The 18,306-nt window shown below is 50.2% G+C and overlaps 3 protein-coding genes across 3 annotated transcripts in view; all 3 read left to right on the top strand.

The window, feature by feature from the left end:
- The window catches only part of MRI1 (methylthioribose-1-phosphate isomerase 1), a 6,560-nt gene extending 3,630 nt beyond the window's left edge, over nucleotides 1-2,930 (top strand). Inside the window, exon 6 of the mRNA XM_010855444.1 lies at nucleotides 2,694-2,930. Coding sequence (XP_010853746.1) covers nucleotides 2,694-2,821 — 128 coding nt within the window. The 3' untranslated portion in view covers nucleotides 2,822-2,930. The remainder of the gene's footprint in view (nucleotides 1-2,693) is intronic.
- A 1,655-nt stretch (nucleotides 2,931-4,585) lies between these two features.
- On the top strand, nucleotides 4,586-10,060 carry LOC104999830 (chromosome unknown open reading frame, human C19orf53). Its single transcript, XM_010855443.1, has 3 exons — nucleotides 4,586-4,738; nucleotides 4,816-4,871; nucleotides 9,281-10,060. Exons 1-3 carry the CDS (start codon nucleotides 4,636-4,638, stop codon nucleotides 9,419-9,421), a joined length of 300 nt encoding a protein of 99 aa, XP_010853745.1. The 5' UTR covers nucleotides 4,586-4,635; the 3' UTR covers nucleotides 9,422-10,060.
- Nucleotides 10,061-16,379: 6,319 nt separating this feature from the next.
- The window catches only part of ZSWIM4 (zinc finger, SWIM-type containing 4), a 24,371-nt gene continuing 22,444 nt past the window's right edge, over nucleotides 16,380-18,306 (top strand). The window contains exon 1 of the mRNA XM_010855523.1: nucleotides 16,380-17,491. Coding sequence (XP_010853825.1) covers nucleotides 17,339-17,491 — 153 coding nt within the window. The 5' untranslated portion in view covers nucleotides 16,380-17,338. The remainder of the gene's footprint in view (nucleotides 17,492-18,306) is intronic.

Raw genomic sequence — 18,306 nt, 5'->3', positions numbered from 1 at the left:
TGCAACCCCGTGGACTGTAGCCTGCCAGGCTCCTCTGTGGGATTCTCCAGGCAAGAAGACTGGAGTGGGTAGCCATTCCCTTCTCCAGGGGATCTTTACCACTGTGCCACCTGGGAAGCCCCCTTCCATGGTCAGAAGGTAGAGGAATAAGTCAGGAGACTTGGAGCGAATTGTCTTCTTATCCACCTCTGTTTTCTCACTTGGATAAGAAGTAAGAATACCACCTGGTCAAGTGCTTTTGAAGAGACAGATATTTCTCAGCCTCCCCACACTTCCTGACTGTAGCCAGGTGCCTAAAATTCATCCATAAGGGTCCTATGAGGTATTGTTATCACCTACCTCATACACCCAGGATGTTCAACAAGTTAACCCAGGTGACATCGAGAACAGTGCCTGGCCCCTAGTTAGTGCTCATTAAATAGAAACAGGTTACGATTGAAAACTTTTATTAAAAAAAGGACCAGTTAGGGATAGTTAGGGAGTTTGGGATTGCCGTGTACACAGTGATATATTTATTTATTTTTATATCTATATCCATTCCCAATGGCTTAGAGGTAAAGAACCCACCTGCAATGCAGGAGACGTGAGTTCCATTCCCTAGGTCGGGAAGATCCCCTGGAGGAGATGGCAACCCACTTCTGTCTTCTTGCCTAGAAAATTCTACGGACAGAGGAGCCGGGTGGACTACAGTCCATGGGGCCGCAAAGAGTCAGACATCATAGAACACATGATGGATGGGTGTCAAGTTATTCGATTTCACTCACGTTTCAGTTCAAAGATTTATGTACACTGCTATATTTAAAATGGATAACCAACAAGGACCTACCGTATAGCACAGGGAACGCTGCTCAATATTATGTAAAAACCTAAACGGAAAAAGAATTTAAAAAAGACCAGTTAAAACTCCTAAGCACTGAAAATACAAGGAGGCCAGCGTCCCTTACTCCAAATATGGAATGAGTGTAAAACAATACTGTACAGCTAAGCGGAGGGAAGTCCTAATATTCTATTGTTTTCTGCTGCGATTCCTTATAGCTTTCTAAAAATAGGACACATTAGCAAACTATTATATATACAATGGGTTAACAACAACTATATTCAACACCCCGTGATAAACCATAATGGAAAAGACTATGAAAAGTAAATAAAAATAGATACATTAATTCTGAAAAAATTTTTCTCAGTGCTTTTTGATGTCCCTGCCTTCCTAGGGGCTTAATTATTTAGCACTGGTCAAAATCCACAAGACCATGGAAAGCGGAACTGACAACCCAGCCTGCTTTTCCCTCCAGGAAAGCTGGGTAACACAGACTAGGTGCAATCCAGCGACCCCAGTCTGTGCTGTCACAGGAATGTAGGCCCCAGGGTAATCGGTCTGATTTTTCCAAGAGAAGCCTTAACATTTGTTATAGGGATAAAATCTCCCACATTTTGAAAACTGAAAGTGTTAGTTGCTCAGTCATATCCAACTCTTCGACGTCATGAACTGTAGCCCACCAGGCTCCTCTGGCCATGATTTTCCAGGCAAGAATACTGGAGTGGGTAGCCAGTCCCTTCTCCAGGGGATTTTTTGAAAGCTGACTGCTAATTCAGTGGTCTTAAAAAAATAACTGAGCCAGAGAAACCAGTTTGCAGCCTCTTGTGTAAGAGGTTGTTATTCATTCACCAGATAAATTTTTAAGTACCTCATCAATGCCAGCTGCCATGCTAGGGGCCAGGGATACAGGAGTGAAAAAAGTTAAAAGTGGGACTTCCCTGGCAGTCCAGTGGCTAAGACACGATGCTTCCGTAGCAGAGGGCTTGGGTTTGATCCCCGGTCTGGGAACTGAGATCCCTCATGCCTCTTGGCACAACGGAGGAAAAAAAAAGACAAGTCCCTACTCTCGTGGGGCTGACAGTCCAGTGGGGGGACAAACGACAGACGAAACAAAGAGTAAAATTCCAATGTGTTTTCAGAAGGGGATAAATGAACGAGGCACAGAAGGATACAGGAAGTGTCTCTACAGGGAGTGGGTTACAGGATGATTAGCAAAGTTCTCACTGAGAAGGTGACATTTGAGCAAAGACCTGAAAGGAAATGAAACATTAAATCATATGCATATCTGAGGGAAAGCATCCAGGCAGAGGGCACAGTCCATGCAAAGGCTCCGGGGTAAACTCTTGGAGGTTCCTAAAGAGATTTTTTGGAGAAGGCAATGGCACCCCACTCCAGTACTCTTGCCTGGAAAATCCCATGGATGGAGGAGCCTGGTAGGCTGCAGTCCATGGGGTCGCTAAGAGTCGGGCACGACTGAGCAACTTCACTTTCACTTTTTACTTTCATGCATTGGAGAAGGAAATGGCAACCCACTCCAGTATTCTTGCCTGGAGAATCCCAGGGACAGAGGAGCCTGGTGGGCTGCCGTCTGTGGGGTCGCACAGAGTCGGACATGTCTGAAGAGATTCTTGGAGCAGGCACAAGTTGGGTAGACGTGTATAAGTCTTTGAAGCCTTCTTAGCAACAATCCGGGAATGTCAGGGTGTCTAAACTTGTTACTGGGTGTCAAAACCCATGCAAATGTATTTTGGGGGTCAGGATCCCCAGATTCTCAAGGATTCCGCAACCCCAAGAACCACCATGAGGGAGACGTGTGACAATAGCTTAAGTACATCCACTGACCAAATACCTGCCTTCTTGCTTCTCCTCCCTGCAGGAATTGGGGTTTGGAATCCTGCCTTTGATGTCACCCCCCACGACCTCATCACTGGCGGCATCATCACAGAGCTGGGTGTCTTTGCCCCCGAGGAGCTCCAGGCAGCCCTTAGTGCCACCATCTCCTGAGTGGAACACCCTAGATGGACCCCAGAAGTAACCAACCTAGCTCTCCATAGCTTCCATATGCCCTCCATATCCCCATTATTTTTATAATAAACTTATTGAATGTTCTGCACAACCGCTGACCTTCTTCCCATAACCACAGTACTTCCCAGAGCAGGGACATCAGGCAGAATACAGGAAGAGCCTGTGTGTGGCTTGAGAGGCCAGCGTCTGGAGCCCAGCTGCCTGAGTTCATACCCCAGCTCCACCTCTTTTTCTGCAGTGTGATCTTGGCCACATCACTTCATCTCTCCCATACTTCCATACTTTCTTTTCCTCATTTATAAAATGCAGATAATACTGGTACCTCCCTCTTAAATTGCTCTCAGGGCTGAAATGAAGGTGACACCTCAGGTGCAGAATTTTAAAGGATGTCATAAGAAGCTCAGTAATCAAGATAAATGGGCTTCCCTGATAGCTCAGTTGGTAAAGAATCCACCTGCAATGCAGGAGACCCCAGTTCGATTCTTGGGTCAGGAGATCCCGTGGAGAAGGGATAGGCTACCCACTCCAGTTTTCTTGGGCTTCCCTTGTGGCTCAGCTGGTAAAGAATCTGCCCGAAATGCAGGAGACCTGGGTTCAATCCCTGGGTTGGGAAGATACCCAGGAGAAGGGAAAGGCTACCCATTCCTGTATTCTGGCCTAGAGAATTCCATGGACTGTATAGTTCATGGGGTCACAAAGAGTCAGACACAACTGAGTGACTTTCACTTTCAATCAAGATAAATAACAGCTTCCTGCATGTTTTTTTTTTGAAAAATCAAAATTAATGCAGGGAATTTCCTGGTGGTCCAGTGGTTAGAACTCTGCACTTCTGCTGCAGCAGGCATAGCTGGGGAACTAAGATCCGGCATCCCAGTGGCACAAACAAAAAAAAAAAAAATGGGACTTCCCACTCGTGGCTCAGTGGTTAGGATTCTGCCCTTCCAATACAGAGGACACAGGTTCTGTCCCTGGTCAGGGAACTAAAATCCCATGTGCCTCATAGTGTGCCCCCTCCCCCAAAAAAAGAACAGAAAAGAAAGAAAAAGTAATGCAAAAAAAAAAAGACCTCCACGATGAACAAAATATCAAGATATTCAATAGAATGAAACCCTGACCTTGCCTATCCTGACTTTCCCTAAGTTTTGATAACCAGCGCTCATACCAGTAACATTTAATCAGACAGCCAGTCCACAGGCTGTAGTGGGCAATTTGATTTTTTTAATATTAAAATATTATTTTTGAATGTTGAAAATATTTTTATCTTGGTTACTGAAGTTTGGTGTGCTTAGTCACTCAGTCGTGTCTGACTCTTTGCCATCCCATGGACTAGCCCACCAGGCTCCTCTGTCCATGGGATTCTCCAGACAAGAATACTGGAGTGGGTTGCCATTCCCTTCTCCAGGGGATCTTCCCAACTCAGGGATCGAACCCAGGTCTCCCACATTGCAGGTGGATTCTTTATCCTCTGAGCCATCAGGGAAGCCCACTGAAGTGTGGGGCACCATTATTTTTTTTTTTTTTTTTGAGGTAAACTGAATTTTACTAACAAAAAGCATAAGACAATGTAAGTTTTACAAAACAAGTGACCAATAAATGTTAGGCTATCATTATAACCCTTACTTCGAAATTTTTGCCAAACGCTGGCTATGATCAACTACCATTGTGAGTAGCTCGTCCCTTTAACTTTGCCACGTTGTATCCCGTGAGTCATTGCGCCCTTCAGCCCCACTGTATCCCATCGTGCCCTGCGCCTTCCTTCTGCGACTTTCCCCTCTTCCGATGCGTGGCTGACAATGGCGCAGGGGCAGCGCAAGTTCCAGGCGCAGAAGCCAGCGAAGAGCAAGGCGGCGGCGGCGGCGGCGGCCTCGGCTCGGAACCGGGGCCCGAGGAAGGGCGGTGAGAAGCGGGCCGGGGGCTCGAGGGTGAGGTGGGCCCAATGTTCTCCAGCCTCACGAGAGCACGTTTCTCCCCAGGTCGCGTTATCGCACCCAAGAAGGCACGCATCGTGCAGCAGCAGCAGCTCAAGAAGGTGAGTGTGGGCGTGCAGCAGGTCGGGGATGGAGAAGTCCCAGTGCTGTGAGCCTCAGCTTCCTCCTTTGTGCGGTGGGTACGGAAACATTATCTAGCAACCCACGGGTCTCCTAAAGCAGGGATTGGCGCGCAGGAAAGTGTTCACATTGTTAGCTGCTTTCGCGAAATTGTCCTCGTTAATCAGTCAGTTCAGTTCAATTCAGTCGCTCAGTCGTGTCCGACTCTGCGACCCCATGAATCGCAGCACGCCAGGCCTCCCTGTCTATCACCAACTCCCGGAGTTCACTCAAACTCATGTCCATCGAGTCGGTGATGCCATCCAACCATCTCACCCTCTGTCGTCCCCTTCTCCTGCCCCCAATCCCTCCCAGCATCAGGGTCTTTTCCAATGAGTCAGCTCTTCGCATGAGGTGCCCAGAGTATTGCAGTTTCAGCTTCAACATCAGTCCTTCCAATGAACACTCAGGACTGATCTCCTTTAGGATGGACTGGTTGGATCTCCTTGCAGTTCAAGGCACTCTCAAGAGTCTTCTCCAACACCACAATTCAAAAGCATCAATTCTTCGGCACTCAGCTTTCTTCACAGTCCAACTCTTACATCCATACATGACCGCTGGAAAAACCATAGCCTTGACTAGACGGACCTTTGTTGGCAAAGTAATATCTCTGCTTTTCAATATGCTATCTAGGTTGTCATAACTTCCAAGGAGTAAGCGTCTTTTAATTTCATGGCTGCAGTCACCATCTGCAGTGATTTTGGAGCCCCCAAAAATAAAGTCTGACACTGTTTCCACTGTTTCCCCATCTATTTCCCATGAAGTGATGGGACCAGATGCCATGATCTTTGTTTTCTGTATGTTGAGCTTTAAGCCAACTTTTTCACTCTCCCCTTTCACTTTCATCAAGAGGCTTTTTAGTTCCTCTTCACTTTCTGCCATAGGGTGGTGTCATCTGCATATCAGGTTATTGGTATTTCTCCCAGCAGTCTTGATTCCAGCTTGTGCTTCTTCCAGCCCAGCGTTTCTCATGATGTATTCGCATATAAGTTAAATAAGCAGGGTGACAATATACAGCCTTGATGTACTCCTTTCCCTATTTGGAACCAATCTGTTGTTCCATGTCCAGTTCTAACTGTTGCTTCCTGACCTGCATATAGATTTCTCAAGAGGCAGGTCAGGTGATCTGGTGTTCCCATCTCTTGAAGAATTTTCCACAGTTTATTGTGATCCACACAGTCAAAGGCTTTGGCATAGTCAATAAAGCAGAAGTAGATGTTTTTCTGGAACTCTTGCTTTTTCGATGATCCAGCGGATGTTGGCAATTTGATCTCTGGTTCCTCTGCCTTTTCTAAAACCAGCTTGAACATCTGGAAGTTCACAGTTCACGTACTGCTGAAGCCTGGCTTGGAGAATTTTGAGCATTACTTTTCTAGCATGTGAGATGAGTGCAATTGTGTGGTAGTTTGAGCATTCTTTGGCATTGCCTTTCTTTAGAATTGCAATGAAAACTGACCTTTTCCAGTCCTGTGGCCACTGCTGAGTTTTCCAAATTTGCTGGCATATTGAGTGCAGCACTTTCACAGCATATCTTTCAGGATTTGAAATAGCTCAACTGGAATTCCATCACCTCCACTAGCTTTGTTTGTAGTGATGCTTTCTAAGCCCCACTTGACTTCACATTCCAGGATGTCTGGCTCTAGGTGGGTGATCACACCATCGTGATTATCTGGGTCGTGAAGCTCTTTTTTGTACAGTTCTTCTGTGTATTCTTGCCACCTCTTTTTAATATCTTCTGCTTCTGTTAGGTCCATACCATTTCTGTCCTTTATTGAGCCCATCTTTGCATGAAATGTTCCCTTGGTATCTCTAATTTTCTTGAAGAGATCTCTAGTCTTTCCCATTCTGTTGTCCTCGTTAATAGACATCAAAAAAATAGGCAGCCTGGGAAAGGAGTTAAAAACCCCAGCCTTGCAAGAAGGATGTACTGGATGCAAAACGCAGTCCTGTTGACAGCTAGGTCTTAACTGAAATGGTCCTAATGATAGCACTTCTGTCCTAGAATTGTCAGGATTCAGGGCCATAGGAGTGCTTGTAGGGGAACAGGGTTAAATTTATAAAGAAGTTGCGGAAAGACTTATTAAGATTGCAGAGAGGTTTCAGAGAGATCTGGTGGAGTCAGATCTGAATTTGAATTGCACTCTGCACAGTAACTCGCCCTTTGTTGTTGTTCAGTCGCTAAGTCATGTCAGACTCTCTGTGACCCTGTGGACTGCAGCACGCCAGGCTTTCCTGTCTTTCACTATCTCCCAGAGTTGCTCAAACTCATGTCCATTGAGTCAGTGATGCCATCCAACCATCTCTTCACCTGTCGCTCCTTCTCCTGCCTTCAGTCTTTCCCAGCATCCAGGTCTTTTCCAGTGAGTCAGTTCCTCGAATCAGGAGGCCAAAGTATTGGAGCTTCAACTTCAGTGTCAGTCCTTCCAATGAATATTCAGGGTTGATTTCCTTTAGGATTGACAGGTTTGATCTCTTTGCAGTCCAAGGGACTCTCAAGAGTCTTTTCCAACACCACAGTTCAAAAGCATCGATTGTTCAGTCCTTCGCCCTACAATCTTGAGCATATTGTTCAGAGCCTCAGTTTTTTGTCTTTTTGTTTTGGCTACAGCATGCAGCTTGCATGCTGCAGCTTGCAGGATCTAGGTGCCCCAAACAAGGGATTGAACCCTTGCCCTCTGCAGTGGAAGCACAGTCTTAACTCCAGGATGTGAGAGCCTCAGTTTTCTTAGCCTTGGGTACCGTGCTTACCTCCACCTGGCAGCTGGAGGAGGGAAGTGTCTCTTGGGCAGCTCAAGCTCAGTATATCCAAAACCAGGCTCTCCAACTCTGCTCCATCAGCCTACCATGATCCTACCAGTCTCTCCTTCCAGATATTCAGGATTCCCCCTTTCTCTCTCATCCAGGTTGGATCTCATCCTTTTTGCCTTCAGGATTTTTTTTTTTTTTTTAATATTTATTGGGCTGTGCTGGGTCTCAGTTGTGGCAGATGGACTGTTAGTTGTGGCATGTGGGATCTAAATTCCCTGACCAGGGATCAAACCTGAGCCCCCGGCATTGGGAGAGCAGAGTCTTAGCCACTGGACCACCAGGGAAGTCCCTGCCTTCAGGATTAATCTAGAATGCACTCACTTTTCACCTCCTTGATCCCCCTCCCACCTGGCCCCATCCCATCATCTAAAAACACCTGAACTAGAGCAGTCACATCTTCCCAGATCTCCTTCCCCTGCCCCTCCAGTAATAGCCACAGGGCGCCGTTGAGCATCTGAGAGCTCCTGAACCAGGGCAGCTCTGCTCAGAACCCTGCATGACTCCACCTTGCTCAGGAAGAGCCTAAGTTCTCCCCATGGGGCCTGGCACTTTTTAGCCCTGTCTTTGCCCTGCCCTCACCCGCTCCCTCTCTTTCCTCCTGGCTCACTCCCTCTAGCCTAACTGGCCCCTTAACTGCCCCTTGACCCACCTGGGAATGTTGGCACTACTTGTTTCCTCCACCTGGATTCTTTCCCAGAAGTCCACACTGCTTCCTTCCTCCAGGTCAAGGCTGGCAGCCAGCGTTGCTTCTGAGCAGCCATCCCTGATAGTAACCTCACCACCACACCTCTCGCTCATTATCCTTTCTCTTTTCTCCACAACAGCACTTATTATCCGCCATCATTCAACAGTTTACCAGAGTGTCATTGAAGGTTACACACACACACACACACACACACACGTGCGTGCGCGGTCTCTCTCTCTCTCTCTGAATGTCAGCTCCGTGAAGGCAGAAGGTTTTCTGTGTCTTTGCTGTTGTGTCCCCTGCGCCCAGGTGTGTGGTGACACCCATGGTACCATGGTCATTGGAACTCATAGAGCAAGGAAGCAGTTTAGGTCATAGGATTAAACTGTCAGTTTTGGACCCAAACACTTAGGCTCTGATTGCTATGCCTTTATTTGTTCCACCTCATATCTCTCAGAGCCCCAGTTCACCATTTGCCAAGCAGAGATGATGGGACAAGAAGGGGCTGGAGTTTTAAGCCAGAGAGTCTGGGCGGGCTGGGTTCCAGTTTCCCATCGCTCAGATAGTTTGGGAGCCCTGGCCAAGTGCCTCCTCCCTGCAGGTGCCTCTGTTTCTCCATCCATAAAATGGGAATGAGCAGAAGTTTAGAAGCTGAGGTCCAGAGATGAGAAGGGATGTTCTGTGTGTGTACAGTGTTCTCAGAGGGTGGGAGCGCCAGCCACCAGACTCTAAGGTGCTTTTTCAGCGAGAGGGTTGCTGATCTAGCCCCTGGTGAGCTCACAGAACAAAAGGCAGCAGGCCAGGCCCTCCCTCCCACCTCAGGTCCCAGTCTGATTGCTCCATACTTGCTCCCCCCAGAACCTGGAGGTTGGGATCCGGAAGAAGATTGAGCATGATGTGGTGATGAAAGCCAGCACCAGCCTGCCCAAAAAGCTGGCGCTTTTGAAGGCCAGCACCAAGAAGAAGGAGGCCTCCTCCTCCACCAAGATGCCTGCCTAAGGATGCGCCCCAGCAGTGATCACCACTGCAGCCCCCTCCTCTGTGCTCAGACCTGTGCAGGTAACCCCATGGGAAAGAGGAACTGTGCTCTCCAAAGACTTGAATTGCACCTCGAACTTGACTGGGCCCTGGCCCATGAGCCAGTGAGTAGCAGGTCAGAAGCACACTGACGGACTGGCTTTGCAGGTGCCGAGGTCTCCGCACAGGCCAAGGCCAGGGGGATCTTTTCACCGACTTCCTGTGTCCCCACTACCCCCTCCCACATCCTGTCTGGATAACTTGGAGCAAGACACCTGACTTTGTCATTCCTCCCATGGTCACATGCTCCTGTGAGGAGGCTGTGCTGGGGCCTCGGGCCAGGTGCCTGGACCGCCCGGCCAGCCCCAGTTTACACACGAGCCACATGTCCAGGGAAGGGTGGACAAGCTTCCGCACCTCCAGCCTGGGGGCTGGGGGAGAGTCTTTTCTTTCTTCCTACCTTGGGTGACTCACCTGCTTGCCCTCCACAAATATCCCTGTATCTTCCTGTCTGCCAGGGACAGGCCAGACAGCCTAGGGAGCCACTTTCCCATTCTCGGGGCAGACGCTGATACCACCTTGTAGAGTCAAAGTGCTGATTAAACCAGAAGCATTTTTGAACTTCTCTGTGCCATCTTTATCGTTATAAAAAGTCATAACAGTGAGTATGTAGCCGTGCCTGTGGCCCAGACTCGGTTCAGGTGCTTCCCACACGTCTCATCTCAATCCTCACGATGCCCAGGTCAGGACACGTCATTCATGGTCCCGAGCAAGGACTTGAACCCGCCACTGGCAGAATCGCAGTGCACTCTCTCAGCTGCCAAACCACTGCCTCCCTTCACAGACCCACGTTTCTGACCTGTTCCATCCTGGGCTCCCCTCCTCTAAATCTGCCGTCTTGAAGACCAACCACTTATGGTTTTGAGATTAATGTGGCCAATTCTGATGAAACTGGTAGAAAATCCTACTTAAAGAGTGGTGTTGTCATATCCTAGTGGCTTGCCCAGTGGCTCGGTGGGTAAAGAATCCGCCTGCAATGCACGAGACACTGGGGTGCAGGTTTGATCAAGGACCTGGGGAGCAGGGACCAGGGCAGGCTATAGTCTGGGGGATGCTAAGCTGCTGTCTTTGGAGGGAGGTGGGCATGTGGTGGCTGATCGTCCCAGGCGAGTGACTAATTCCCTGGTGGCCCAGCCTTTCCCAGCCAGTCTCACCCACCCCACATGGGTTTCCTTTGTCCCACATAGTAGTGGTCAACATTTTTTGAACACCCAACATTTTTCTAAAAAGAGGGAACAGGGACTTCCCTGCCAATCCAGTGGTTAAAACTCCACACTCCCAGTGCAGGGGGCACGGGCAGTCCCTGGTCTGGACGATGTCACATGGCTCAGCCAAGTAACAAAAAGCAGGGAACAACCACTGTGGAAAACAGTCCGGTGGCTCCTCACTAAGTTTAGCCCGGAGTTGCCACCACGTGACCCGGCCCTTCTCCCAGGCACACACCTTAAGGGACTGAACTCAGACAGCATCTCACACACTACATTCACAGCAGCACTGGTCACAGTCACCCAAAGGTGGCAGCAACCAAATGCCCAGCAGATAACTGGATAAACAAAATGTAGATTATCCACACAATGGAGTATTTATTATTTGGCCATATAAAACAATGGCCTCTGGTGGCTCATTGGTAAAGAATCCGCCTATAATGCAGGAGACTGGGGTTTGATCCCTGGGGTCAGGAAGATCCCCTGGAGGAGGAAATGGCAACTCTGTCCAGTATTCTTGCCTGGAGAGTCCCCGTGGACAGAGGAGCCTGCTGGGCTACAGTCCATGGGGTTGCAGAGCCGGACAGGACTAAGTGACTAAGCTATCAGTCACCATAAGACAGAACGATAAAGGCTACACCATGGGTGAACCTCAAAAACATTCTGAAAGCAGACAGACACAAAAGGCCACGTAATACGTGATTCCATATATGTGAAATGTCCAGAAGAGGCAAATCCACAGAGACTGGGGTGCACTATGGGGTGCCAGGAAATGGGGAGTGTCAGCTAATGGGTATGGCTTCAGCTTTGGAAGGCAGTGATAAGATTTTGCAGCTTGATAGAGGTTGCAAACATTGTGGAGGTGCTAAATGCCACTGAATTATACCCTTCTAAATGATAAATGTTCCTTGTGGGTTTTAACCACTGGAAAAAAAAGGCAGGAAGGGAAATTTCACACCCCCTCCCCCCAAAAAATCCTAATTTACATCTCAAAAAAACGAGTTGTGGCAGCAGAGCCCTAATTTGATAGAGACTTCACAGTTGGGAGTTACCTGGAGTCCAGGGCTCAGGATTTCTGTTGGGGAGGATGGAGCTGGTGAATGGCTCACAGACCCTTAACTAGAGGGCAGGACCGCTGCTGGGCTCTGTGACACCCCCAGGGCACACCCTTCTTTGAACCCCACCTAGGGGCCTGGACCTCCTGCCATCTGCCCACCTCACAGCAGTTTTCTACCCTAAGCGGGTAGCAAGTGACTTGTGCCCTTGAAATGGGATTGCTTTGAAATCCCATTGGATTTTTCCTCAATGGGGATTTTTCCTCAAATTATTCATTTATGGCTGTGTTGAGTCTTTGTTACTGTGCTCAGGCTTTCTCTAGTTGCAGCAAGCAGGGGCCTACTGTTTATTACAGTGTGCGGGCTTCTCATTGCGGTGACTTCACAGGCTCTAGGGCAAACGGGCTCAGTAGTTGCGGCACACTGGCTCCGTTGCTCTGAGCTTGTGGGATCTTCCCTGATCTGGGATCAAATCTGTGTCTCCTGCATTGGCAAGTGGATTCTTAACCAGTGGACTGCCAGCGAAGTCCATGATGGGCATTCATTGTGCGCCTACTGCATACCAACCTCTGCGCTAAGGGAGAACTGAGAGCTGACATTTTAGTGGGGAGAACAGGAAACAGGAAGTCCCAGGCCACCCCCTCCAGACCCCACCCTCCTCCCTGAGCTGCCTCCTGGCCTTTTTCAGCCCCTATTGCTCCTCCGCTCCCAGGTGTCCCCGCAGAGAGCCTCCTCTGTCCCCCGCCCCAGGAGGTGGTCCCTGTGCCACTCTCCTCCGTTTTCTGTTCTGCATCTTTGTTATGTCTTGAGCACGTGGAACAATGGACAGCAATTGCTCCACGAACAAGTGTTTGTTGAATGAAGGAAGGAAGGAACATTTTGCGTCTCAGTGAATCTTTCTGACCATTCAAAGCACCGTCTCCATACAACACGTGCTTGCCTTCCGGGTTAGCTGATTCATAACAGCCTCTTCGAACTTCACAGCTCCGTGAATTGTCAGCAACTGATAGCAATTCAAAACCACTGTTACCTGCTCCTTCCGGCTCATCCAGCCGAGGTCGCATTGACAAGCCTCCTCCCCTGTGGAAAAACCAATTGGCCTCCATTCGCACATTTATTTACTCGAATAGTCTGAATAGTCTGATCTGTCCTTAAGAGTGCCTGTTTTTCTGGACTCTTTTGAACCTCGTGGAACATCTGCCTGGTTCCCATAGGAGTTCAATAGAAAAAGAAATCTTAATACGTGTCCTTTATTTGTCAGTGAGAGCCATGATTACACCCGCTTTTGAAAATTATCTTTTAAACTTTCTATGTGGAATCTCAAAAGGGCGAGGGCTGGGACTCTCTGGGCTCTGGGTGCCATCTGGCGCGTCCCTCAGCCACAAGGGGGCGCCTCCGACCCTGGGCCAAGCCCATGACGCAGGGCAGGCCGAGGACTCTTGTAAACTGGCTCCCTTTGTCCCTCTGATGCCAGCCCCTTTGAGGGGGACCCCAGGGGTGAGGAAGAGCATTCAGGTGTGACAGATATGGAATCTGGACTGTCAACCCATCTGTTTTGTCTTCCCCTACCCTCCACCCTGTCACTGCCCCGAGTGACTCCTCTCCTTCCTAGCACGTGGGTCCTGCCCGCAAATCCCCTTTTAGTGTCGCAGCCGAGAGCCCCAAACTTGGGCAAATCCCCATACCTCCTGTTCTTTTCAGTCCCTCTCTGAGCCTCAGTTTCCGCATCTGTTAAATGGAGACCCTAACACCTCGTCCTGAGTGTGGAGAATTCGCTGAACCTTAAGGCTGTGACAGCTGCCTTTGTGTCCTGGGTGGGGTGGGAAGCCCAGTTCCAGCCACTCGGCCTGTCTTCTTTCCCTGCTTCCCCCACCCTCGCCACTCTGCCCACCCCCTACCCCTCCCCGCAGTCATTAAATGTAGCTTTTTCAGACAATTATTCCTGCAGGAGCCTTTTCCTCTCTTGCCTCCACCTTCCCCCTCTGCCTGGAATGCCCATTTTTCCTGGCAGGGCCCTGACTCTCTGCCCATGAGTTTGTGTTCCAAAAGGGAAGAAAAGAAATGTAAGAAGCAGATCTTGCCAGCTGGGCAGGCCAGAGGGGCTGTGTCCAGACCAGGAAGCGAAACTGCCCTGGCTGGTTTCCTGCCTGAGTCTTCAGGAGCCTCGGAGTGCCTGGGTGGGTGGGTAGGTGGGGGCCATGTGGGGGTGTGCTGGCAGAGGGAGGGACCCTTGGAAAGTTAGAATGGGGTGGCCAGAGTTGTGGGGCGCAGCCCCCCTCATGTGAGACTGCAGGGTTGCCCCGTTTCTCATGGGTCTCAAGGACATGTGGGTTTGGGGTCTGGAGTTGTGGATGCCTAGACAGTGAGCTCACAGCAGGGCGGGCAGGATAAACGTGCTTCCATTCCCTGAAGCCCAAACTCACTGTCTACCCTGAGAGGACTTGCCCGTGGCTGGAACCCAACCCCCCAATCTTCTTTTCTAAAAGTGTTGCTGGGTTTGAAATAGGCTTGGAGACGGCATCCCGGAGGTGTGACACATTTCCTAGGTGTCTTTCTGATTTCTCACATTCTGGGGTTGCTATGTGGCCTTGGACAACTTTCTTACCCTTTCTGGACCTCATTCCCCTCATCAGGGATCAGAATGGAATGCTAGTGTGTCTCAAACGGTGCATTTGATCCCCATCCAATGTGATAAGACCAGCCCACTCGTCAAGGTAGGGCTTGAATGCTGGCCCTACCCTTTCCTGCTGTGGATCTTGATTAAGTCACCTGACCTGTCTGTGCCTCAGTTTTCTCATCCAGGAGATGGGGATGGTGGCACTATTAGTATCTCTTATTAATAAGAGAATAAAATAAACCTCCTCACCTTTTGATGCCCCGTTCTCTGTTCCTCTACACATCCTGTTCCACGGGCTTGGAGTGCCTTCTCTGGTTCAGCATCTTGGGGCACCCACTGAAGCATCGTCAGAAGGACCAGCCACATACTAGATGCTGAAGGGAGCCGCTTGGAACAGCCGGACCGTGGGTCCTGTTTGCCAGGGGAGCAGCTGAAAGACTTGTTTTGGTGAAGTTCTGCCTGCTTCTCTCCTCACCCATTACCCCTTCCCCGTACGTCTGTCTCTGCCTCAAATCCTTGCAAGAAAGATGCGCTTTACTAAGTCTAGGGCTTCCCAGGCAGGCAAAGACCACCCCTCTAAGCCTCAGTTTCCCCATCTGAGCAATGGAGATAACATCCCCATTTTGCAGCACTGTCAGAAAGCTTAAACTTGATCATGTGTCTGAACAGCTACAGCACACCATAAACAATCAGTACAGTATTATTATTATTGTTTCTTTTGTTGTCATCGTGGTCAGCTGTGGTTTCTCAAGACCCACAGAAATTACAGTGGAGTCCTGTCCCATAGAAACGACCATGCAAGTTGCATACATAACTTGACATGCCCTGAGACCCCATAGAATAAAATGAATACACAATGAAACCGGTGGAGTTAATTTTAATAATGTATTTTACTTAACACAAACTTATCTAAGATAGCATCATTTCAACATGTAATCAATATTAAAAAGTTCTTAAGTTATTTTGCCTTTTTTCTTACTAAGTCTCTGAAATCCAGTGTGCTTACATTGACATGCTTAGTCTCTCGGTCATGTTCAACTCTTTGTAGCCCCATGGACTGTAGCCCACCAGGCTCCTCTGCCCATGGGATTCTCCAGGCAAGAATACTGGAGTGAGTAGCCATTCTCTTCTCCAGGGGATCTTCTTGACCCAACAATCAAAACTATGTCTCCTGCATTGTAGGCAGATTCTTTACTGTCTGAGCCACCAGGTAAGTCCACAGCACAGCCTAATTCAGGCTGACCCCATTTCAAGGACTCAAAAGCCCACTTGTGGCCAGTGGTGACCATATTGGACAGTGCAGGTCAGAGAGAGTTTGCTGAATGGTGGGTTGGGGACTGGCCAGAACGTGCAGCTGTGAAACTGGAAATTCCTGGAAGGAAAAAGCCAGAGTTTCCATATGAGGAGGGGCAGGGGGCAGCAATTAGACCAATTAAGAGCCAGCTTGAGTTTTTCCTGCTCTGTACATCATTTCAGTGGAATGGGAACAGGCATGAGTTGGTTTAGTCAACAAGTTATATATAGATTGAGCCACTGCTGTATGTCCTGAGGTGTTCAGGTGCTGGCCTTAAAGCAGTGCATCAGCTGGACAAACTACTGCCTCTTGGAGCTCGCCATGGAGCAGGGAGAGACAGAAGGTAAACAACTGCTGAAATGATAAAGAAACGTAATGCTGACGGAGAGAAGTGTGGCAAAGGGGAAATGCAGGGTTCTCTGAGGACATGGAGCTGGCAGGGGCCACGGTGGGCGGAAGCCGGGGGTGTGGGTTGGGCTGGGGAACTGCAATGAGCACCACCGACAGCTTCAAGGTCAGAGATGTGGCCCAGATAAGTTGAATCAGAAAAAATAATCAGAAGTGGTCAGATTTAACATCTATTACATTGAACTTTATGAGACTGTCATTTAGTGTATCAAAAATGATTGAAAATCAATAATTTCATATGACTCAACATAATATATGGAGAAGGAAATGACAACCCACTCCAGTATTCCTGTCTGAGAAATCCCATGGACAGAGGAGCCTGGCGGGCTACAGTCCATGGGGTCACAAAGAGTCGGACACGACTTAGTAACTAAAAGACAACAACAATATATGAGGCATAGAATGGATTGGGGGTACTTATCTTGGGGCTCAAGGATGGATTTGAATTTGGCTCTATTTCTAGAGAGGGTGCCCGCAGCCCCCATAAGCTCTACCAAGCGACCTGTGATCCCTCCATTCCGCAAAGCATCAAAACTTGACCTGGAGCCCAGAGAGGCTGTTTCTCACGCCACACAGCCCAGAGGGAGGATGGGCTGAGAGGTTGCCCGGGGATCCCGCCGCTCTGTCTCGCTCCCGGGCCGAGCAGTGTTGATTGTCCCCTCGCGGCGCCCGGAAGCGACCCTCAGTAAACAAAGCTGTGTGTGGGCACAGCCCCAGCAGCCCTGGGAGCGCTGTCCAGCCCGAGGGGGGCGGGGGAGGAATGTTGTGAATGAACCCAAGACCCGCCCCGAAACTCCGCTTAAGGCCGGCGCTGTGGGGTCTCCTCCCACTGTGATTGGTCTTCGGCTCTTCGTGATTGACAGCCCAGCTCGCTGAGCGTCCTGATTGAGTAGTCCCGAAAAGACGGGCAGTGCACGTAACGAATGAACAGCGTCGACTTGGATACGGATCTGGTGGTGCAGCCAACGGCGGAGGAGGGCCTCGGAGGCCGAAGGGGGGGCCAATAGGGATGGGCGGCGGGGGCGGGACAACGGTGTAGGATAAAGCGGCGGCCGAGGCAGCTTCATTGTTGTGAAGCGTCTTAAAGGGGCCGCATCACCGTGGTGGCCCAGGGGTGGGTGCGGCGCGAGTCCCGGGGCGACAGAGCACAGACCAAGGTCAGGAAGGTGGGCAGGAGTCGTGGGAGCCGGCGAGGGGGAGCGGGCTTCGGGCAGAACCCCCTCAACAGGCCCCGCCCGGCCCCGGCTCCGGCCGGGCCGGATGGACCCCCCCGCGGCCAAGCGGAGCCGGGGCTGCCCGGCAGGACCGGAGGAGCGCAACGCCGGGGCCGGGGCCGTGCGCGGCCGGGGCCGGCCCGAAGCTCTGCTGGACCTCAGCGCCAAGCGAGTAGCCGAGAACTGGGCCTTTGAGCAGGTGAGCGAGAGGCGGGGGGGGGAGGAACCCACTCCTAGCCTCTTCCTAGGCGTATCTTTTCCTCTCCCTGCCCAGACCCCAGCCTCCGGACCTGTCCCCATCGAAGACACCTCCAGAGATCTCCAAAATCCTTAATTCTACCCAAGACATCCCCTCATCCTCCCATTTCACTCCTTCCACCCCCATCCCTTCCTGGGACAACTCTGCTCTTCAGCCCACAAGACCCAGGAATACCTGAGTGCCCCAGATCCAACTCGGGACCCATTTTCTCCTCCTGACCCGTGGTCCTCTTAGGACACCGCATACCTCTCTTGTCCCACCTTATCCTCATCCCCAGTTAGGGCACCCCATTCAATCCTCAGTCCTCTCTCCAACTCTTACGACCGCCCCAACTTGGGAACAGAGCAGATCTCAGGACCTAGAGACCCAACATTTCTGACCTACACCCCTTTAGAAGACTCTCCCATATATATAGATCCCAGGCCCAAGACACCCCTTTCTGTCTCCAATCCCTGCCTCCAGCCTCCACAACCCACTTATCCCATGGGGACATCTTCTCTTGGGAATCCTTCACTCAGGCCCTAATACACAACCCCCTGTCATTCTGGGACCACCTCCCACCTGGGGCTGCCCCTCCTGACTGGCTGCAGAGATTACTCCATTGTCAGAGTCCTCCCTCCCCATTACCTCACGCCTACCCTCCCCTTTTCCCCACCCCACACCCTCAACCATCCCAGTCTTTCCAGAATTTGGCAGCAAGTGCGGGGCCAGGGTCTTGCTACCTGGACAGGTGCACCTGGAACCCTGCCCCTATG

The sequence above is a fragment of the Bison bison genome, unplaced genomic scaffold (assembly GCF_000754665.1).
Source record: "Bison bison bison isolate TAMUID 2011002044 unplaced genomic scaffold, Bison_UMD1.0 scf7180017864365, whole genome shotgun sequence".
Taxonomy (NCBI): domain Eukaryota; kingdom Metazoa; phylum Chordata; class Mammalia; order Artiodactyla; family Bovidae; genus Bison; species Bison bison.
Note: the sequence above shows the minus strand (reverse complement) of the source record. Positions and strands in the feature narration are given on the sequence as shown.